Source organism: Suillus bovinus, assembly GCF_016758785.1.
Source record: "Suillus bovinus strain UH-Sbo-P2 chromosome Unknown EDB93scaffold_110, whole genome shotgun sequence".
NCBI classification, from domain to species: domain Eukaryota; kingdom Fungi; phylum Basidiomycota; class Agaricomycetes; order Boletales; family Suillaceae; genus Suillus; species Suillus bovinus.
The window spans coordinates 85,504-109,256 of NW_024542166.1; the positions used below are offsets into that span (position 1 = coordinate 85,504).

Sequence of the window (23,753 nt, forward strand, 5' to 3'; positions counted from 1 at the left end):
GTCCTATTCCGTATAGCGTCAGTTCATCAGGGCGTGTTCTGACTGTCGCAATTGCATCGGGCTCGTAAGTGCGGAGAGTGGCGGTGTTGTAGTCAATCGCTGACAGTACGCATATCAGGTGACTCGTCTGGAAGGCTGCACCGAGGCATGCAACATGTGCTGATCATAAAATCTTGGGACAAGGAGGATGCCAAGAAGGTTGAGTGAAGTCTATGGCGGTCCGTCTGGGTGAAAGGATTCGCCCTTCATTGGGTTTTCTGATGATGTCCTGTACATATTTGTGCGTGCCTTCTGTGGGTCGAGTATATGAACCAGAGCCTCCCGTTGGGTCATTGGTTACCAAGCAACTCGAGACTGATTTCGCATTTGTTTCACTACTTGCAACTTGAAGCTGCAACTGTCCAGTGAGGTCGAGGCCGCCCAGCTATGATCTTGAGTGTAGAACATCTACCTGGTTTGACCAGAAGACATCTGTAATGGGGAAGGAACGATGCACAGAGAATGTGCCTTGGCCTGGGATGTGAAAACATGGGACGGAAGTATTAGAAGGGAGAACATTTGACTCTGCGAAACCGACCAGCAAAGGTAGACAAGATACATGATGGTCACGAAACCGCAATACAAAGACTTGAACTCGCCATCTAGGTGTCTTATATCAATGTAACATAGTCGAAGTGCCATCAGAATCTTTCCTTAATTCTGCCACCTACCATACTGGCAGAACATGGTTCCGCCAGTTTCGTGCCCACGACGCTAGAGCCTGCTGCGCGTAATGTGTGTTATTCTGCCTTTCCTAGTCACGGTGTTTCAGTTTGATACGAAGTCGGTACGTTCGGGATACATGACAGACGAAACAAATCCCTTGAAACTGATTCCAAATCTGAAACGCGCAGCAATGGCGTAAAGACTGCCGAAAGGAAGAAAGAGTGTATCTGCTGCCCAAGTCTTACCCTATGTTCGTCTTCGAGAAGACAAGAAGTGAGCTTATTTGAAGAAGAAAAAGAAAGCAATTTGCACGGTTAATGGTTAGATAGAGGAACCGTGATGTCGCAGAACAAAGTTCAAACGGCAAGAACCGGCGTGGACGAATCACTCACATCAAAGATTTTGCCGGTCGGTGTTCTAAATCGGCAGATTGATCAATCTAATACTTAGGTTTAAATAGTTGCAAGTACTGTTGGATCGCTGTCCGTTTCATACTTGTCCAAAGCCAAGATGACACCTACTCCGCTGCCTGCAACACTCTCTGGCAATATGGACACGCTGATGATCGATAACTTCGACTCGTTCACGTGGAATCTCTACCAATCACTCTCACTTCTCGGAACACAGGTCACTGTCATCCGTAATAATGCACTCACTGCAGACCAGCTTCCCCTTCTCCGTATCAACCGGCTTATAATCAGCCCGGGTCCCGGACACCCAAAGACTGATTCAGGTGTGTCAAGAGAGGCGATCAAGTATTTCGCAGGTAAAGTCCCAGTTATGGGTGTGTGCATGGGTTTAGAGTGTATCGTCGATGTATATGGTGGTGAGATCGGGTCAGTCCAAAGTCGTCACGTTTCTTCTATACAAAAATAACACATCACCCCCTTCAGTTATGCTGGAGAAATAAAGCACGGAAAACTGTCCCCCATCATCCATGACGGTCGCTCTATTTTCCTCTCCCTCCCACAGTCTATCCAAAGCACCCGCTACCATTCCCTCTCCGCATCTCTTCTAAGCCTACCCCCCTGTCTCATGGCCACCAGTGCCACTTCTGATTCGGGTGTCATAATGGGTGTCCGTCACCGCACCTATGTTGTCGAAGCCGTACAGTACCACCCAGAATCTATATTATCAGAGGAGGGTGAAGGTCTCCTCAAGAACTTCCTATCCTTAAGAGGGGGGACTTGGGAGGAGAACCCCCACGCTAAAGTAAACGACCCAGAGATGCCGCCCTTCCCATATGACGCTCTCATAGACAGGTCCAAGTCTATCACCACAGAAGATGCCAAGTCCTCCGCCCCTTCCATCCTCACAAAAATCGCACAAAAACGCACCTTCGACGTCGAAGCATTGTCCAATACCCCGGGGCTCACCCTCCCAGCTCTGAACGCACATCTCTCCCTGCACCTTGCACCTCCACCGATATCCCTCTCCCAGCGGCTGCTCCAAGTGCGCAACGGCATGGCACTACTCGCCGAAATCAAGCGCGCATCACCGAGTGCTGGTCCAATTGCTCCACACACATCTGCCCCGCACACGGCACTATCCTACGCCCTCGCCGGTGCAAGCGCAATCAGCGTGCTCACAGAACCAACATACTTCCACGGCCACCTCGAGGACATGCGAGCTGTCAGATTAGCCATAGACGGGCTAGATTCCAGGCCCGCCGTGCTCAGGAAAGACTTTGTTCTCAGCGAGTATCAGGTCGTAGAGGCCCGCCTGGCTGGCGCAGATAGTGTCCTTCTTATCGTGGCTATGCTGGGCAAGGACAAGACACGGGCACTACTCGAATATAGCATGACTCTCGGAATGGAACCTTTGGTGGAAGTGAACTCCCCATCCGAACTTCACATTGCGCTCGATGTCGGGGCCAAGGTCATTGGGGTGAACAACCGCAATTTACACTCCTTCGCCGTTGACATGAGCACGACCTCGGGCGTCGCAGAAGTTCTGGAACAAAAAGGCAAAACTGGAGAGGTCATTTTGTGCGCGTTGAGTGGCATCAAGAGCCCCGTTGACGTGCGGGCGTATAGGGAGCAGGGGGTGAAGGCTGTCCTAGTCGGTGAATCACTAATGCGAGCAGAAGATAAGGGCAAGTTTATAAGACAATTATTGGACTGGGATGAGCTTGTTCCAAAGTCTCCTTCATCCCAAATCTCAAAATCAACCTTCCCTACTGCACTCGTAAAAGTCTGCGGCATTCTCACCCCATCCGAAGCCCTCAGCACAGCAAACGCCGGTGCAGACTTCCTTGGCCTCGTCTTCGTCCCCAGTTCAAAGCGCCACGTGAACATGCACATTGCGCGTGAGATCTCTTTGGCTGTGCGCAACGCTTTCCCACTTTCTGATTCCGATGAGGATGAGGGTACAGACGAAACTCTGAACCTGCCCCTTCCGTGGTTCACATCACACACTCACGCCTCCTACATTCCGTCGCCCACGCGAAAGACGCGTCCCCTCTTAGTTGGTGTCTTCCAGAATCAGCCCCTGCGGTACATCCAGCGGGTTGTGCGCGACGTGGGCCTCGACATGGTGCAGCTGCATGGCTCAGAACCCATCGAGTGGGCTAGGAGCATCGGGGTCCCGGTCATACGGGTGGGCGGGGTGCCTCCTTCCGCGCCAGAGTCTGTTCCTGAGAATGTAAGCGGGGGGAACGAGGCTGAGGAAACTCACACCACCCCTCTTCCATCTTTGGATCCCCTCGCGACCCTCACGACCCCTAGATACCATCATTTCATTCTGCTCGACACCACTTCCTCTGCTCAGTCCTCGTCTCCCAGTGGTGGTACGGGCAAAACTCTCGACTGGGCGCTCGCAGCGCGTCTCGTCAAGAAAGGGGAGGTGCCTGTCATTTCTCCGGACGTGAGGGTAAACGCATCCCCGAGTGGCGCTGTGAATGGTACGGGGGAACAAGATGTCGATGAACAACCCACAGGCACGTTCCCCCTCCCTCTCATCCTCGCTGGTGGGCTCAAACCCTCGAATGTGCGAGAAGCGATTGCGCGTGTGCGACCGTGGGTAGTAGATGTGAGTGGGGGGGTCGAGCGTGATGGGGTCGATGATGAGCTTGAGAGAGTGGGAGGGAGGAAGGACGAGGAGAAGGTGCGTGCGTTTGTGAGGGCTGCTAAGGGGATGGATTAGGGTGTTTTGTTTGGGAAGTGGGAGTAATGATAAATTAATTATCTTTGGAATTTCAATGTGTATATCTGTGTGGTTTGGATGTTGTACTCATCTATTAGGGTGGAATAAGACACTAGATGGAAACCTGGTTCAAGAGCTTGATGGGATAGATCTTGGAGCGTCGCAGGTCATTGGGAAAGCATGGGTTTTGTATCGGTAGTCCTTGTGCTGGCGGAGGTTGCTCAATTGAGCATTTGTCGAGTATCAGGCATGTCGAATTAAGCATATCAGACTTCTTGAAGAAAGCTAGCAGACGCATTGGCATGCCGTGGAGATCGCCGTAAGCCATCGGTATGATATTTTCTACCTCGAGAAATTCTCTCAGAATGCAGTAGGTAAGTTCGATCCGGTCGAAGTTGGGGTATGAACGAAAGTCAGTCGAACTTGAGGGATCCGAGTGGTATCATCGCATGCAAGTATGACATCCTCTTCCAAATCATATGGCGCCAAGCCAGGGACCCGCACCGTGGCTGCGGCACATGTGTTCGGCTTGCATGCCATCTAGAAAGAATGATTCTCGTACCTGTTTGTGAAAATCGAATGTTTCGGGAATGCTGGCATACAGTTCGTCATCGCTTGATAGGAATGAGCAAAGTTCTGAGAGGGCACGATCGTGGTAGAATGAATGTTATGCACGACAGGATGCACGGACTCTTTCAAACTTGAAGAGGACTTTTTAGTCTGAGTTGACTGCATAATGCGATAATTAGCAAGAGACGAGGATATAAGAGGATGCGCCTACAGTTTATGCATCATCTAGTTCGCGCTCAATCTACAAAGGTGAACAGTGTGGACATATTGTGGCTATGGATTTCAAGCAATTAAGCAGCCTTCAGGATCTGCCGAGTTAGTTGTAGGATATTAGGGCATGTCATAATACGCGCTATGGATCGTGCTGCTCGCAAATATATGTACCTTTGTGGTGAAGAACTTGAATGGAACTGCTTTGACTGACGATTGTCATAACTTGCTTCACCACGACAGTCTTGGGGGCACACAAAGCAGAGTCCTATTAGGAGAAAGAAAAATGTAACTATACAAGCTGAACTACAGACACACCTGCCAGATTGCTACAGCAAAGGCTACAGTTACGAAGTGTAACAGCGACTCTATCCACATCATCTAACAACATTTGCTACCTGTTGCAGGTGTGGAAGAATCAATCGCTACAGGAATAGTGTCACTCGTGGGTCCCTTGATGGGATCAGCAGACTGCTCAAGCGACTTGCTCGAGACGATCCGGTGGATGTCTGGGGACACGTCAGTGAAATGCCGATTGATACAGAGAGTAAAAAGTACCCGATAGAATGGTTTGGAAAGCTGACTCGACATTCGATGCGTCCAGCGCCGAAGTCTCGATAAACGAGAGCTCATTCTCCGCTGTCAGATAGCCAGTACGTAGCCATTCAATCAGTCAGTTCATGTAAGACATACCTGCAAATGACTTTGCTTCCTCGGTGGGAACTGCCCTCAAGTGTTTCAAGTCACTCTTGTTTCCAACGAGCATGATAACAATGTTGGAATCGGCGTGATCCCGGAGCTCCTTCAACCACCGCGTCACGTCGACGTACGTTGCATGTTTAGCAATATCATACACTAACAGAGCACCGACGGCACCACGGTAATAGCTGTGGAAACATTAGCCTAGACTACAACTGCGAAGAGCGACTACGTACGCGGAAGTGATCGCGCGGTAACGCTCCTGGCCCGCAGTATCCCATATCTGTGCTTTCACTGTCTTACCGTCAACAGTGATTGAACGGGTCGCAAACTCGACACCAATTGTTGATTTCGACTCCAGGTTGAATTCATTACGAGTGAATCGTGAGAGAACTGAATGATGTATGAGCGGTCGTCGAGCGTCCCCTGATCAGTACACTATTCCTTACGATTTCTGTAGGTTATTGTGAGCTAGGAAACGATAAACGGAACTTGAACCATTCTTACGATTTGCCGACTCCAGAGTCACCAATTAGAACAACCTATGGAGCGGAAACTGGTAAGTGCCGTATAAACTACTGTCAAATCATTAATAGACTACGAACCTTGAAGAGAAAATCATAATCAGCCATATCGAGTTCTTGCGTTGAGTGGTTTAAAAAGCTCTATGTACGAAGGTGTTGAAAATCACAAGTGGTCGCAGTTCGAAACTGACAGCTTTGGCTGCCCTGCAACTCTAGTTTATTATTTCACAAGGAGCGCTATGAAGTTGTCGGCAAGATGTCGGAGTAAGCTGAGTTTGATTGTGTGCCGAGCTGCCAGCTCTCTACTGTTCACTCTCCGTGACAGGAACAGCCATCCTGCGCGCTCAAAACCATCTCTATATACTGATCCCTCCACCTCTTGTGCCCTGAAGATCTGACGATCCACAGTTCCTTGCTACGGAGACCAAATCACAGAGTTACTGAGTCGCAAGCGGAGTCCTCGCGATGAAAGTGACGAGCAGCAAGTTGAGACAACACCTTGACCCATCATGATGGACTCGGTCTGCGATCGAAATTTCTTGCTCCCAAGTGTTACAGATCATTGCGTGTAGCAGTGCACAAGACAATATCATATAAACCCGCTGTCGGCAGGTTTCGAACTGGTACCGTAAGCTAGGCTGGGCTTCAATCAACATTTGATTCAATCCTTCGCTTTGCAAAAAAATTACATCTCGAAATTCTAGAATTTACAAGCTAGCATGTATCGTACATCGATGGTGGGGGGCAATGTGTTTGGAATCACCGAAAAGTGATCGTAATAAACTGAGCATATGAAGAAACTAAGGAGGGATAATTCTGCGAGGAACCTTATCAAGGAAAAGGGAAGACTAGCATGAGTCTGAAAAAAGCAAAGAGAATTAGTATACTACAAACGCGGCGAACAAACGTCGTCAAAAGGATGCATACAAAGACACGCATTATTGTAAAACACCTCTACACTTTCTTATATCCTTTTCGAACGGACCAGCCATGTGATGATACAACCAACACCAAACACAGAACCAACTCGGTAGCGAATCAAACTTCTTCGACCGAAGTTGCAGATCACCAAGATTAAGCAGCGCCCATAATCCGCTGTACTTCCTCGAGACTGTTGTTCACCGAGTCCACGAAGCAGTTGATAAGGGGCTGGAAATCGCCTTCCCAGGCCTATAGGAGGTCAGCATTGCCTAGTGTGGGTAAGAGTAGCAGGGAAGTAGTGTATGATATGAAATGACAAGATAATCGAAAAGTTGACAGAACAGGACGGACCAGCGCGCGAGAAAATTGCAAAACACCAGAATAAAGCAAATTGACGATACGGTTCAATAGAAATGGAATGAACTCCGATCCGTAGAAAACGCTCACAATGTTCAAGGCATCATAATATACACTCCTCAATGATGGAGTGATGCAGAGCGGCGGGAATCCGTGACGCATCAGCGGGATGGACGAGATGAGGAGTGACATGCGACCATTTCCGTCCTTTGTCCACATCAGATCAGGGAATGAGAAAGAAAGAAGAAAAACAAACATCGAATGGATGACATCTAACGAAAGTGACATGAAGCCAAGCAGCTGTCGCAAATGGGTTCCTCCAGCGTGCAATGTATTGCTACATCTTACCATCAGTACCCCAGTCGACACAAATCGCCATACAAAGTCTCATGGATAACGCCCACTCACCTTCCCCATCCGACATATATACTCCAGCTGCTGGTCCACACGCTCGGCAGGGCAAAATGCGAGATTATACTGCTGACTACGTCTCACCACCGATTTCTGTGTTGTTTGGCGGGTGAACCCTGCATTGATATAATGCATGCCTCCGACCATCGGGTCATTGATCTTCACTTTGGATGTGCGCATCAGCTTGGCGTGTACCGCTTGTATCAGTCCAGGGGTTAGGAGCTCTGGCCGCTCGTGGCACGGAATAGTGGCAGAGAAAGCCTGGGGCGGGTTAAACAGCTTGAACGAGGATGATAAGATGGAAGATGGCTTACGTCTTCCAGGTCAATCAGCGCTTGAACGATGGCCTCAGGGTCCTTAAGATCGCTTCTAGCATCGCATCGCACTAAGTGCGGGGCAAATCCCCAATGAGTGAGTGCATCTGTAGACTGGGTTGACAAAAGCATTAATGCTAGAACTGCTGTTTCAACCGCAACGCCACTTCTGCGTTTAGTTGTCCACGGTTAAGCAACTTACCTCACCAGCCAAGTGGAAGGTGCCCTCGAGGTAATGTGCCTTGATCCAAATGTAGTTGAGGTACTGCCGTTGGTATGGACTCGTGCGCCACGCCGCTAAGATATCGGCTGATGCTGGTGGGAGCATAGGCCAATTGAAAGGATTAGCATGCTCGCGCGCGGGCTTCCAGCGTTGGAAGAAAGTTAGAGAACCGGTGCTGCGGGCTATTAAGTGGTGAGTATCGGGTTGTTATGACACGCGCATGCAGGGTCACACCTTGTTGTTCTGTATCACCTTGCGCTAACATCCGCACTGTCGACACAAATTGGGCAAATGCCGCGCCGTTCTGGCTAGTGATCCCATGTAGAACCTGCATTGAAAGAGAAGAACCAAATGGCAGAAAAAATAAAAATATATGATTGGGGAAAATGTGAAAATGGCAAGGTACAAATGGAAAAGCAAATCAATAAAATGGTTTAGCCCCAGCCCACAGATACCACCGAAATACGTGCCTCATCGTAGAGTGGGAGAGCAGTACTGAGGGACCCGCCGGCCGCACGTACGTCGGCAACCCGCACTTGGAAGAAAGGAACGGGGAATTTAGGAAGGTAGTAATCTTCCCAGATGAGGGCTAGCGCGCGGAGATGGCGTTCGATCTCGTCCGGGTTGGTCGCAGATTGAAGATTGTGGAGGAGCTCAGTGAGAACAAGCGCATCTTCGTCGGGCACACAACCAGGAATTTCCTTGAGTTACACGATAGCAATCAGAGTGAATCAGATAATAAGGGCGGATGGATATGAGATTGGTTTCAGTAGGAGGACAAGGGTCACATGCACGACGATTTAGGCGAATAGAAAAGACGAAAACAATTACGTGAGAGTCATCGATGGGGGCGATGGCGATTAGACTCACGACGAGCTCTGGAGTACTGCTGTAATCCCAGCCCGGAATGTGTATCGGTGCCAGCTGAGGTGCATGAAATTTAACACGGAAGTCAGACTCAGGGTCTACGTCCATCCTGAGATGGATCAGTACCCATCACTAATTCAGAGGCGAAATGTGCTCACATAGTGTGTGTACTGAGAACGGCTGCACTTGTACCAAATAAACTGGAAGTGAGGGACAAATGGGACAAATCATATTCTGAATACCAGTAGTCAAATCAATTAATATTACCTCGAGTCGAGCAATAACTTGTTTTGGAGGGTGGTCCGTGACTGGGCGATAGCTTTGTGTGAAACTCTGGATATGCTTGATAAGGGAGGTCATGGGGTTCCAGGGTCTTGTTTGCGAGAACTGGGTTGCTCTAGCCCAGGCCCGGCCAACAAGAAGGATTCGGATCATGGAATCATTAGAATAGGCGAAGAACAATTGCTATGGTTAAAGCCTCGTGGCAAAGTGTGTTACATTACCAGTGTCTCACCCTTTGATATATCTAGCCGCGCTGATCATGTCATCATTCTCTGTACTAGAGGCGCGTAGAAACCGCGCAGAAATCATAAAAAAAGGGTATCTGTAATCCTACATGGCTAAACCCGTAATCGATCAGCACATGCCAGACACGAGGATGAGTCGTCTTCGAATCAGCTTCGCTTCATCCTATATGAGTTATGGAAGAGGTAGAGGAACGAAATAGGCCGCTGGCAGCTTGATGACTAAGGTACTGCCCTTATATATCTGTATCTTCCCGCGCTTTCAGATCCGTACAAATGGCAAATCCCGGACATATCAATTTTACACAAGTTTTTGAACTTTCTACAGTGTGCTACATCAGTGAATTCATGAGTCTGTGATATTGTAACTATGATAGCTATAGTCAGGTATAATTCTGCTCCTGCAAAATATGGGTATTTAGACACCAAAAAAAATTACTTGTTGATACATAGACATGAACATCTACAAATTTAGGGTACCCTGAGGTATTCATGGCAAGGGCATAACACAGTGACATGACCGTAAGCATATCATTGTAGTGTAATGGTGCCCCAAAAGTTGACTATTTTCATTTCTCTTATTTCAGGTGTTAACTCCAAGACCATATGAGAGTTTATCATGCAAAGTGGACTTAGCATTGGATGTAAAGTGTTCTTCGTCACGTGACATTGTCCATCACAGCCTAGAAGGGTTGGTAGGGTAATCATGTCCAATTTATTGTGCACTCACATTGTCACTTATCGTCCTTTTGAATTACAAAGCTATATAAGGGTTTCCCATGGAAAATTACTTTGGCACTGAACTTCAAATCTAGAATAACATAGAGTTTGTGAATTCTTTTAGCATGGCACCATTATGGGCCAGTAAGAGATGATATGTAACTCATGTCTACCTTGCAGAGCATTCTCATTCCCCCTTCTTTATATTCCAAACTATGTTGTGATTCAATGCAATATATCTAAGATAGATTTAGAGCAAACAATCAAATAATCTGTGCCAATCCTCAACATCTTGATTTGTCTTTTTGGGTGAGTTGTGTTCACCTTAGCTATGACTTGCAATTTCTGTCCAGAAGGGTGCTCCTTTCATCTGTTTCCACATGAACTATCTTGTTGGCAATACAACTAGATGATTGGCCTGGGAATGGGTTTAATCAACTGCTAAAAAAATCCAATATTACACACCTTGCCACTCTTCCCATGTTCAACTATGCAATGAATTACTATGTGTTTCAATGATTTACTAGTATATGAGAACATCGATGACTTGAATGGTGGTAAAAGAAGGAAGGTGAAAGTTAAGTTAATGTTCCCTGATGTTTCACTGCAGTTCGAAATGAGTTCGGATCTCTCTAAGTCACTCAAAAATGAAGGAAACTACATAAATATTATCACTAAGAGTCGAACATGTTTCTAGAAAATTTTGAGTAGTACTATAGCCTAGTAGTACATGCACCATAGTTGTCCAATGCCCCCTGATGGCGGAAAATGCCAGAGATAAAATCTTTGTCCAAATCAGGATGTTTCTCTTAAACACAATCACTCAAACAACAAAGGTAAGACTAATTCATTCTGGATTCAATTTTATACCTACCACTACAGTGCTACAATGAACAACTGCATTGATGGTAACAGAGGAGTACAGAATGGAGATGGAAACAGAAACCAAGATCACCAGGTGCATTGAGTATTTTTCAACAATCATAGGCAGCTACTCACCAACATCCTACAGGTTCCTCAATGCCATTCGCAATTCACACCAAGGCCTCGGAATGTGACATTTATGATGACCAAATGGCAGCTCGTAAGTAACGACTCATTTGTCAGTTACAATCTGACATTTTTGAAGGAATTAATATATGTTACATGGGCCGCTACATGAATCTGCATGTGTCAACGACTCTACCATCCAGACCTACCATTTCAGCCCACTCCTCTGCCTCTGGTTTGGTCAGACAAAATGTGTGCGATGATGATACTCTGGATTTTAAGGGTGTGCCAGGTGTTTGAGATGGAAATGCAGGAATTGGAGGATCTCCTGGGACTTTGAGAAGCACGTTAGCGCTTCTAGGTAAGCCCATTTGAAACTATCAAATTTTGGATGGACTTACAAGTCTCAGACCATACACATAAAGAGGGAAGTAAGTTATAAGAGGCTGAGAATGAGGTCAGGCGGTTGCAGATATTAGACACATGCACAATGTAACACCAAGTATGAATATTCTGTGCAAGAACAGTGAATGGATCACGGCTACAGACTCACCAGTGTGTTTTGACCTGCTAAAAATGCCTCAAATGAGTTTAGTTTGATTTTTAGGCTATGCAGACCAGGCAGGTGGGTCTTCACTTGTATTGCTGAAGTTGGGTGATGGCGATAGCCATGGCAAGAGGAGCTGGGATCTGTATCATTTGACATGAAAGGTGAGAAATACACTCAATAGCAGGTCAGTGTGGATGAGGGTGTCAACCGTTGATGACTTCATGATGTCTGAGGTATGGTCCAATAGCTCAATTAAATGGAGTGTCCACGCTGACCTCAGGTATTTTCACATTATCAAATCCTCTTGTCAACGTAGTTGGGTGATTAAAGATAGGGTGGGCATATCAATTGAGTGGCCACCAACATCCCAGACATATGTTTGAGTTTATCAAGAACGACGATAAAGTAGGAACACTATGGTTGATCCTCAGTCATGGGAGACTTGTGATCGCTTTCATCTTTATCTGGAATTTCAGTTGATGCTCATGATATCTCCTCCTGCCGCATGAATCCAGCGTTCAGGAGGATAAAGTATAAAGACAAGGGGTGTGGGCATGAACGTCAGGACCAATGCTTTGAAGACAAACATTGAGAATGCTCTTGAGATGAGAATGCCAGCAGTGAGCCCAATGTTGAGCATGATCAATTCGACAAGACTAAAAAATGTCAGCAACTAGATAAGGCAGGGGAAAAAACTAGTCAACAAACCCTTTGCAACTCATCAATGATCCGACTGTGCTTATTCTCCCCAACTCATTAGATATATTTGTGTAGTGATCATACATGCAGTGTATTTGCCAGCAAAGTCTGGACATGATTGTAACAGTAAATCCTCAAATTATGCCTGCAATAAGAGTTCGTAAATGATCGATGTGTGTTACAAGAACATCTAGACGCTTGGGCCCCTACTATTTTCCTCCTGATCCTCCTCGTCTCAGCCCTCGCATCATACCCTTACCCCAACCTTACCCTTGTCATCCTCGTCATCCTCGCATTCCCTTTCGCCCTCTACCTGTCGCTTCAGCAAAGCTAGTACATTTGGCCGGATCCTTTCGCTGACGAAGCATACCCATGCTCCGTTTCACCACCTGACTGATCCTGCGGACAGTCCCCTTGCCCTTACCGTCTGGACGGTAACCTATGACACGATGCATGACGCATCCCCTTTGCCCTATTTTCCTTTCTTGATCTCTGACTCGGTGCGCAGTCGCACATGCGACTTATACTTAGATCCGCAGTTGCACGATCGTGCCCCTGCGTGTTTCACTTCTCATTCTGATCTTTGACTCACTTTCTTATCCAGCACGTTCTACCTAGATCGAACGTGCCTTCCTATTATGGTCTTACCCTTTACCGATTGCCTCTCCCGGTAGTACGAGTTATCATCCACTAATACGTCCCCTGTCCTCTATATAAACTCGCTACCATGTACCATATTCCCTAACTTGAATCTACTTGGTTCTTGACCTCCTACTCTCACCAGAGTGATCCTTCTGCCTCGCCAGCAGTCTATATTCTATCTTCTTATCTGCTCTTCGCGGATAAGCCTATAGTCTCGACCTTTGCTCATCGACTTCGTCGACGAACAAAGCCCCTGTTAACTAGTCGGACTTCTGTCCTTCTAATTAACGACGATCCTTACGATTAACCTTCGGGTGTCGTAAGCCTAGGCCGATATAGCTTATCGTCTCGCACCCGCGTGACATAAGCTACCCGATTTGGACATAGGCGTCAAATCAGTACTTGCAGAAGACACGCCAAGTACGACCCCTAACCTTGGGCTAGCCCAAGGACGTCCACAGACCGTTGACGACACAGGCTCTGTTTGAGCGTCGCCAACAGATACCATCCAAGTCATAACAATGTGAGTCATGGTTAGCAGGACAAACCATTGTTAAGGTCAGTATTTAAGCAAAAGAGCGTGATACCCCCATACAAGCTCTATGAAGTCATTCCAATGGAGTTGGCAGAAGACGGCCTTGCCGTCAAATGTGGTGTTAATAGCTTCAAGCTGGTTTTACCTAAAGGATGTCAGCCAAAACATGCCAAAACACGTCTTTTAAGAGTCAACACATTCTTATCATGACCAGTACAATGACTAGTGGAGTAGAGGGAGTGCATGGTGCATCCAGAGCTGAGCATCAGGGCAATGTGACCAGTTGCAATGTTGAGGGCTCATCAAAGCCCTCCCAGAAGTCAAGCACAATAAAGATTTTCACTGATATGTCAGCATATTCTGACCCAAGTTGGCCATCGACATTAACATTTTCTGGCTTGAAGACACCCCTAAAGCCAGTAGGCACAGGTGATGTAAGAATGGAGCTGTAGCCAACTCACTGATGGGGTTGAAGAAAGCCATTGTCCCAGGTGCAGTTTACTGGAGACAATTATCAAAACTCAAAAAGGGATAACATACAGAAAGTATCAAGGGAACCAACACAATGTCCATAGTGTTGAGCAATGGTTTCTGGGGCTAAGTATGCAAGGATTCCATGAGTTTTCTGATGACAGAACCTTACCAGGATTACTATAAATTTAACATCAAAAGCACCTATAAGGATATGTCGAATCAGAATGCAGCTTCATTGCATCTGATAGGATAATTTCAGTGAAGGGTACAAATCAGATTGAGTAGTATGGTTGAAAGACATACAGCGGATGACACATGTCCTTATGATAGTATCTATGTCTTATCCTGCATTTTGGGAGTTGGATCAAAAGAATCCACACAAACGGCCCTCTATAGCACTGAGCTCATAATATATTAAGTTAATGTCAAACATATCACTTGAACACAAAATATTTGATAAACAGAAACTCAGCTTGCACATCAATCATGCACGCTCAACTCCCTGCCATGAAATTTTGACTGTCCTTTCTTGCCTGTTCAGGTTCTGCCATTCTCATACATGTGGAACAAAAATGAGGTCATGGACTCTGGAGGCGACAAGCCTGTTGGCACGGTGTTACCAATCAACCATGGGAAGTGTAGTAGACAGATTATGCTTCTGCAGCTGTCATCCACTTATGATAGTATTCAAGTTAGCTTTCATACTATGGGCAATTGAGTCACACATACATATCTATGGATACATCCCTGCCAGATGTGCTCAGCACAGAAAAAAATGAGTGAGTGGAGGCATGGTCCAACTTATCCGACATGTGCCAGTGTTACCTTTGTTTGCTGGTGCTACTTAGAAAACACAATGATTATGTAAGGGTCAACACAGTAGAGTGCAGATATTGCGGTCGCTGTGTTTTTTGAGATTCAGGCTCAAAGGATGCTAAGAATTTGAACATTCACCTTAGCAATATCTAAGCAGTGATGTGCAGATCCTTTGGTTGGATGTGGATAGGCTGAATATACACGGTAGAGCGCAAATATTGCGGTAGCTGCATTCTTTCAGAATCGTGCTCACAGGCTGTTACAAATCTGGACAATCTCCAGAGCACTGTTCAAGTTCCAATGCACAGATCCTTCAGTGTAATGTGGATAGGCTGAATATACACAGTAGAGTGCAGATATTGCGGTTGCTGTGTTTTTTGAGATTCAGGCTCAAAGGACACTACGAATTTGAACATTCACCTTAGCACTGTCTAAGCAGTGGTGTGCAAATCCTTTGGTGTGATTTTGGAAAGTCGAGGCAAGACATAGGCTGTTTGTTGCTCACTTGGTGAACACACCTTGGCTAGTGCGCAAAGGTAACACTTTTTTGCACAAATTCCCAATTGATATATGGTAGATGATCTCTAGATATCTAACACATGATGTGTTAAAATTTAAAGTGGGACATATTAACTCAACCATTAGCTTTGCCAGACAACAATCTGCTCTCGCTCACTTGGTGGACAACTGTTGTTCTCTGAAAGATCACATCTTCTCCTTTCGGTTTTGAAATCGCAAACCTTACTTCTGATGTGGTTGTTGTTGATGCCTCTAGCTTGATAATTAACTGTAGTTCCATCTTGCCATTAAGTGCGAGGTCGAGCAACATACATATCTTTTTCCAATGATAAACTTGTGTAAGAAAATAAGCAACTCTCCTTTGTTACAAGAACATCTAGACGCTTGGGCCCCTACCATTTTTCTCCTGATCCTCCTCGTATCAGCCCTCGCATCATACCCTTACCCCGACCTCACCCTTGTCATCCTCGCATTCCCTTTCGCCCTCTACCTGTCGCTTCAGCAAAGCCAATACATTTGGCCGGATCCTTTCGCTGACGAAGCATACCCATGCTCCGTTTCATCACCTGACTGATCCTGCGGACAGTCCCCTTGCCCTTACCGTCCGGACGGAAACCTATGATATGATGCACGACGCATCCCCTTTGCCCTTTTCCCCTTTATGATCTCTGACTCGGTGCGCAGTCGCACATGCGACTTATACTTAGATCCGCAGTTGCACGATCGTGCCCCTGCGCGTTTCACTTCTTATTTCGATCTTTGACTCACTTTCTTATCTAGCACGTTCTACCCAGACCGAACGTGCCTTCCTATTATGGTCTTACCCTTTACCGATTGCCTCTCCCGGTAGTACGAGTTATCACCCACTAATACGCTTCCTGTCCTCTATATAAACTCGCTACCATGTACCATATTCCCTAACTTGAATCTACTTGGTTCTTGACCTCCTACTCTCACCAGAGTGATCCTTCTGCCTCGCCAGCAGTCTATATTCTATCTTCTTATCTGCTCTTCGCGGATAAGCCTATAGTCTCGACCTTTGCTCATCGACTTCGTCGACGAACAAAGCCCCTGTTAACTAGTCGGACTTCTGTCCTTCTAATTAACGACGATCCTTACGATTAACCTTCGGGTGTCGTAAGCCTAGGCCGATATAGCTTATCGTCTCGCACCCGCGTGACATAAGCTACCCGATTTGGACATAGGCGTCAAATCGTACTTGCCGAAGACACGCCAAGTACGACCCCTAACCTTGGGCTAGCCCAAGGACGTCCACAGACCGTTGACGACACAAGCTCTGTTTGAGCGTCGCCAACAGATACCATCCAAGTCGTAACATCCTTTCCTGTATAAAATCAAATATGACCATGTGATGACTGATAACAGGATTGTGCTGATGCTTGTGATTATGTACGATATATTGCTATCTATGTCTTTCTAATTTCTCCACCAGTTCTCTGATGTACCAGTACCTTTCACACCACTGGTACATTTCACACTTGTGCTAAAACTTCATCAATTATTATTATTTTGTCCTGCCACTTGAGCCATGCATTAAGAAGCATGTATAGAAGTATAATACAAAATTACAAAGAGATATGTGAAGTGTGTAAAACCTGGAGATAGATTCAGTCAAAGAAATGATACAGTTGTACTGAGAAACAACTTTTGTACCAGGTCCAGTGCAAAGAATTCACCAAGGATTGCCTGTATATATAATATCATCTTAATCAGCCAGGTATCCTGCATGAAATATCTCTACAGAAGGGAGTGATTGGACTAAAATTCCATGTTGCAAAGGGGATTTTGTGCAAAACTGTTTTCAAGTGTGACAATGTGTGACAGCTTGTGTCAAAGATGCACACACGACATGTGTCAGTCACACTGTGAAATGTACTGCATTTGTGTGACATTCAAGCACTCCATACTTTAAATCATCGAGCATGTTCAACATCACGAAAAAATCATTCTTTGCATTGGTAGTACTATTTAGATATCTAATGTGAATGCTGGATACTCAAATTGTCTCAAATAGTGGTGTACAAGCCTTAACTTGACAAGTGTGAATCTGGTGTGAAAGGTACCAGTAGTACACTGTATACCAAGACATGAGTTTGGACCTCATAATTATTAGGTCCTGTTTGGACAGCGAATATTACAATTCAATTCGAAACTCAAGAGTTGCCACCTACATCGGCAGAAACCTTGCTTGACCTAACCGTTAAGTTTTCAGACTCAGCAGTATTTTAAACATGACGTGGATAGATCAATGTAAATTGATAACATGCTGAGGGACCAAAATGAAATAAAGAGTTGTACTTTGTACTTCTACCAATTAATGTGATGTGCTCAATCGCCTCTGTACTTGTTTATGTTAGAAGCTAACACACAAAACACACTCAGTGTTGGAAGACAATGACTAATATTATAAGTACCTAACACACAAAACACGCTAAGGAGAATATAGTAAGAGACGGCAGGTCGAACAGAGACTAACAAACATACCTCAGTGTTGGAAGACAACAACTGAGGTATGATAAAACAAAACGAAACATATTATGTATGTGAGTGCACGTGATGATACAGAAAAAGGAAAATGCTAAGGACAATGATGACTATGACAATCCAACACACCCCCACAACAACATGTTGTTGTACTTTAATGTGAGGCCAGAGAGAGACCAATTTGATGACAGAGAAAAAGAGGGTGAGGGAGACATTTAGTGAAAATGTCTGCAACGTTCTTGTGAGTGGAGAGCCACTCCGGTTTAAAAGTGTTGGCTTCAATGTGTTTGCAAATAAAGTGGTAATGAAGGTCTATATGTTTAGTGTGGGTATGATTGGTGGCCTCTTCTGATAAAGCAATGGCTCCTGCATTATCGACGAAGAATCAAAGTGGCATTTCAATGGGAATTTTGAGACACTCAAAGAAGAAGAGAAGCCAGAGACCATCCTGAATGGCAGTGGTTAAGGCCATGTACTCAGCTTCAGTCGACAATAAGGCATGGGTGAGTTGCTTCTTAGATGAGTGTGAAATTGGGCCCCCATTAAAGAACCATACATATCCTGAGATAGATATACAATCTTTGGGGCAGCTGGCCCAGTCTGAGTCGCTGAATCCATGAAGTCCCGACGTCGAGGTCACACCCCCATAATGTGTGCGTATAGTCATCATCCCAGCTAGGAAACAAAGGACATGTTTTGCGGCCGCATAATGACAAGGCTCTGGAGAACTATTGTGTTGCATGAGTTTCATAACAGCAACAGTGATGTCTGGACGGGTGTACATAGCAAGGTACAATAGTTTGCCAATGAGTTTGTGAAACTCAGTGGTGAGATTTTCAATATGAGGGGTGGACATCAGTATCACGACCAAAAGGGAAGTGTGGATCCATAGGGAGCATGATGGAGTTGCAGTTGCTCATGCCATGTTTGTCAAGAAGGTATGTGATGTAGTCTGTCTGATGCATCCATAACTCGCATGTCATATGGTTGCATTCAAATTGAATCCCCAGATGTTTTGATACCGGCCCAAGGTCAGAGATGCTGAATTGTTGTGTGATTTGTTGCTTGATCTGGATGAGGAAGGGACAATTGCTCACAGCAGCGAGCCCGTCATTTACATGCCATGCAATAATGCATATCACCCATTCTCCCTCCCCAGTTGACATGATCATATACAAATACCACATAATCAGCTTCCACCCGCACAAAACCCTAGTGTGTCAGAACTTATCTCAAGAGTTCATACCAATTATAAGCGGCTTGTTTCAGACCGTAAAGTGATGATAAGAGGTAACAAATGAGAGATTCAAGAGTTGGATTGAAATGTTCAAATCCAGGCGGTTGGCACATGTACATGTCTTCGGTAAGTTTTTCCCACAAAAAGGCACATTTTGCATCAAACACGTCAAGTTCCCAGTTGTTTTGCGCAGCTAGTGCAGAAATGACCCAGATAGACATGGCCTTGGCAACAGGTGCAAATGTCTTACCAAAGTCAATGCCTAGCACTTGGGAGAAACCTTGCGCCACTAAGTGAGCTTTGTACACCAATCCACCCTTTAAATCCTCACAAAACTCGAGAACCCAACGATAGCCAATCACCTTGCGATTGGCGGGTAAGGGAACAAGCTCGTAGACACCCATCTTGGACATGAGATTGATTTCGCATTTCATGGCTGCCAGCCAGAAGTCCCGATCAGAGCAACACATGGCTTCATTGTAAGTATTGGGAGGAATCTTCATGTTATATCCTGGTGCCTGTGGATTACAGCGAGAATCACTGCGGATGGAGATGTAGGCTTGTTCGGTGACTATGAGATTTGCTAGCGCATTCGGGAAGCCTACAGTGTCCGCATCTGCAGGGATAATCACATTGTCTTCTCTATCGTCGTCTGCGAGGGGATGGGAAGTTGTAGGAAGAAGTGCCAGACGGGGCAGGATTGGAATAGGTGGTACGGGGGCATCAGGGTCATCAGCAGGCAGAACACCATGGATGTGTGCTTGTTGTAAATCTTGTTGATGTTCCAAGCGAGCTGCATTAGCAGCAATCCTCTCCTTGTATTGATGTCCCCATTCTGTAGCTTGGAGAGTTCTACCAGATCGATGAGGAGTAGGTGCATCAGGTGTACCATGCACGATAGGAGCAATGACTGCTGGAGCTGGAGGAGGAGGAACAATTGCAGGTGCTGGAGGATATGAGATGTTGCGACGTGGAGTGATGTGATTACTGTCACCATCATCGTCACTGTCATCAGTGGAGAAGGGATGATTGTCAAGATTGTCAAATGATTTGTCGAAGATGACGTTGCAAAAGTTAAAGAACGTCCCAGTGACGGAGTCACAACAACGCCAGGTCTTCACTCCTGGGGGATATCCCATGAAGATGGCTTCCCGGGAGCGAGGTCAGAGTTTTTCCTGTAGTTCCAGTGGGATGCAAACAAAACAGTGTGCCCTGAACACCTGACAGTGAGATATATCAGGTTTCACCTTATGTAGCATCTTATATGGTGTCTTTCTTGGGGGAAGGGATCTAGATTCTGTGCGATTGAAAAGATAAGCAGGCACAGAGTGCCGCTTCCAAGAGAGCATGGTAGGTGAGCATGATCAAGCATGGCATACATTCTGCCCTCAATGGTGCATATGATGCACTCAGCCTTACCATTCTGTTGATGAGCATAAGGTGCCGATAATTGGTGGATGATTCCAGCAGACTCCAAGTCAGCAGTGAATTCATTGCTGATAAATTTACCCCCATTCTCCGAGTGGAAGACCTTCACACATAGTCCAGATTGAGTTTCCCATTTAGCGCGAATTAGATGCATGGCATCGATGGCATGGTCCTTGGACGCCAGCAATTGAAGATTCAGAATGTGCGTATGGTCATCTAGGAAAATGATGAAGTAGCATTTGTTGTGGGGCATGAGCACAGGGATCGGACCACAGAGATCAGAGTGAATGAGGTCAAGGAATTGAGATGCTCATGGGGTCTCTGAAGGAGGGTGTGGGCATCATGTATGCTTGCCCATGATGCATGACTCACACTTTGACAGGGATGAATGGGGTGCGATGGTAGCACCAGAAGCAAATAGAGGTAAATAATGAATGGCTTCGCCACCGACATGTCCAAGATGAGCATGCCAGAGATCAAGGGATGGAGCAACATGCATGAATGCTGTGATGTCAGATGGGAATGGTGGGATGTTAGGAGTGGTGTGCTCGACGATTGGGGCAGGTAGGAATTCTAAGTTCACATAGCATAGATTGTTAGCCATAGGAATAGCCCCAAGATCGGTCCCTCGATATACAAGCTCACAGTGAAGCAAAGACACTCAAAAAATGCAGTCCTAGCCCTTACTCAACATCCAACATACTGAGAGGGGATTCAGCATAGCTGAAGGTGCATGAAGACAGTTGGAGAGTCGAATATGACATCTGACGCCCCCAATGGTGAGGATGGCAACACAATCCCCCCTTCTGGACGTGGTCAAACTCCCGTGATTGGCTGTACAGACAGTTACTGCATTGGCCATAGAGTAGGACCAGAAATACGAGCAGTCTCAGTGTAAAGAGTAGATCTGGGCTGGGCTCTACTGATTGTGAGTCCCTAGTCCTGAGAGATGCGAGTATGCTTCATGTTATGACTTGGATGGTATCTGTTGGTGACGCTCAAACAGAGCGTGTGTTGTCAATGGTCGAGGACATCCTTGGGCTAACCCAAGGTTAGGGGTCTTACTTGGCGACGTGTCGGCAAGTAAGATTTGACGCCTATGTCTGAATCGGGTAGCTTACGTCAAGCGGATGCTAGACGATGAGCTGTATCTGCCAAGACTTACGACACCCGAAGGTTAATCGTAAGATCATCATTAATTAGAAGGACAGAAGTCCGACTAGTTAACAGGGGCTCTGCTTGTCGACGAAGTTGATGAGCAAAGATCGAGACTATAGGCTTATCCGCAAAGAGCAGATAAGAAGATAGAATATAGACTGCTGGCTAGGCAGAAAGGATCACTCTGGTGAGAGTAGGAGGTCAAGAACCAAGTAGATTCAAGTTAAGGAATATGTTACATGGTAGCGAGTTTATATAGAGGACAGGAAGCGTATTAGTGGATGATAACTCGTACTACCAAGAGAGGCAATCGGTAAAAGGTATGACTATAAAAGGAAGGCACGTTTGAGGTAAGACACGGGTGAGCTCTGAACGTGCGGATAAGAAAGTGAGTCAAAGATCAGAATAAGAAGTGAAACACGCAGGGGTATGATCGTGCAGCTGCGGAGCTAAGTATAAGTCGCATGTGCGACTGCGCATCGAGTCAGAGATCAAGAAAGGGAACGGGGCAAAGGGGATGCGTCATGCATCATATCATAGGTTACCGTCCGGACGGTAAGGGCAAGGGGACTGTCCACAGGATCAGTCAGGTGGTGGAACGGAGCATGGATATGCTTCGTCAGCGAAAGGATCTGGCCAGATGTACTGGCTCTGCTGAAGCGACAGGTAGAGAGCGAAAGGGAATGCGAGAATGATGAGGATGACCAGGGTAAGGTCGGGGTGAGGGTATGATGCAAGGGCTGATACGAGGAGGATCAGGAGAAAAATGGTAGGGGCCCAAGCATCTAGATGTTCTTGTAACACTTCGTCCCAAGAGACAACCTAAGAACTACCTTGATAATGCAAGGGAAGTCTTATTCAGTTACAGAGTAGACAAGATATTGGAAGAAAACCTCTTTAATGTTCATCCGTAGTTCCGAGACTACTTCCGAAGTACCAAGAAACTTGTCCGATGCGACCGAAGCTGCAAAAGTGTTGTCCAAAGTAGCACGATACCTTCTGAGGCTTGCAAAAGCTGTCCGAAGGTCAATATATGTCGGTATGTCGATGTGTCGAATAACAGTATAAGACTTTGTGAAACATCCTGTTACAATAACATTTACTCCTATTTCTTTTTCTTTTTCTTTTCTCGTAACCATGCCGCCGACTCTAGACTCACCTAGACTTGGCTATTCTCTTATCAAGCGGGCTGTCCGCACTTCTCTTCTATCTTGATTGTAACATAGATACTATCTTGCGCCGCATGGCGGTTTCACCTATCTTTGCTATCTTGATAGGTTGTACTCTTTTTCCTATCTCTGTTACTTTTCTTGTCGCGGCTACGCCGTCTCCTTTTACCTATATAAACCCCATGTACCATAGATGTATTCCTTAACTTAATCTACTGGGTTTTCCCCTTGAATCCTGATCTACTAAGGTCCTCCACCCTTAGTAGCCTGAACTCTGATTCTAAGACAGTCACTCACTGTCTTAGCCTGAAACCTTTGATTGCGGTAGAAGTGCTAAAACCACTCACCGCCTAGGCAGAAGTGCTAAAACCACTCGCCGCTGATCCTGCATAGAAGCTGCGGCTCGTGCAGAAGGAACCACCAGAACCCTCCCTTGTATTAGGAAGGCCGACGAACTGTTTGCCCGACAGGTCTATCTTGACCGGCAACAGCAGAACTATCCCAGTCGTAACAAAAGATTAAGTTCCTCACCCAGTACCTGTTTTCCAACAGTACTTTGACACCATTGATTCAATAACCGCGAACATCCTTGCCGCCGCATTCGGAAATATGTCGGGACCATCCGCCTCATCCAGTGCCGCCGCAGCAGCAGCAGCAGCTGCCGCCGCCCACAGACCAATTGAAATCAAAATCGGAACCCCACCAACCTTTGATGGCAACGAGAAGAACGCAAAAAGCTTTTTGCTCTCGGTCGCCACCTACCTTGACATCAACAGTGAAATTTATGACACTGACAAGAAATGCATTATTTTCGCCACCTCTTTCATGAATGAAAAGACGGC

At 46.1% G+C, this 23,753-nt stretch overlaps 3 protein-coding genes across 3 annotated transcripts; 1 reads left to right on the forward strand and 2 right to left on the reverse strand.

The window, feature by feature from the left end:
• Nucleotides 1–1,133: 1,133 nt before the first annotated feature.
• Nucleotides 1,134–4,138, forward strand: EDB93DRAFT_1323384 (phosphoribosyl anthranilate isomerase). Its single transcript, XM_041454987.1, has 2 exons — nucleotides 1,134–1,541; nucleotides 1,599–4,138. Exons 1-2 carry the CDS (start codon nucleotides 1,216–1,218, stop codon nucleotides 3,847–3,849), a joined length of 2,577 nt encoding a protein of 858 aa, XP_041301941.1. The 5' UTR covers nucleotides 1,134–1,215; the 3' UTR covers nucleotides 3,850–4,138.
• Nucleotides 4,139–4,871: 733 nt separating this feature from the next.
• EDB93DRAFT_1234315 (GTPase) lies at nucleotides 4,872–5,960 on the reverse strand (the record flags this gene model as incomplete). The annotated part of the gene is made up of 7 exons (XM_041451329.1): nucleotides 4,872–5,138; nucleotides 5,188–5,268; nucleotides 5,323–5,516; nucleotides 5,565–5,721; nucleotides 5,768–5,772; nucleotides 5,836–5,870; nucleotides 5,934–5,960. The coding sequence occupies 7 exons, from the start codon at nucleotides 5,958–5,960 to the stop codon at nucleotides 5,011–5,013; spliced, it is 627 nt and encodes a 208-aa protein (XP_041301942.1). The 3' UTR covers nucleotides 4,872–5,010.
• A 966-nt stretch (nucleotides 5,961–6,926) lies between these two features.
• EDB93DRAFT_1243353 (fido domain-containing protein) lies at nucleotides 6,927–8,399 on the reverse strand (the record flags this gene model as incomplete). The annotated part of the gene is made up of 5 exons (XM_041452129.1): nucleotides 6,927–7,022; nucleotides 7,221–7,337; nucleotides 7,387–7,467; nucleotides 7,539–7,802; nucleotides 8,379–8,399. 5 exons carry the CDS (start codon nucleotides 8,397–8,399, stop codon nucleotides 6,927–6,929), a joined length of 579 nt encoding a protein of 192 aa, XP_041301943.1.
• Between the last annotated feature and the right edge of the window lie 15,354 nt (nucleotides 8,400–23,753).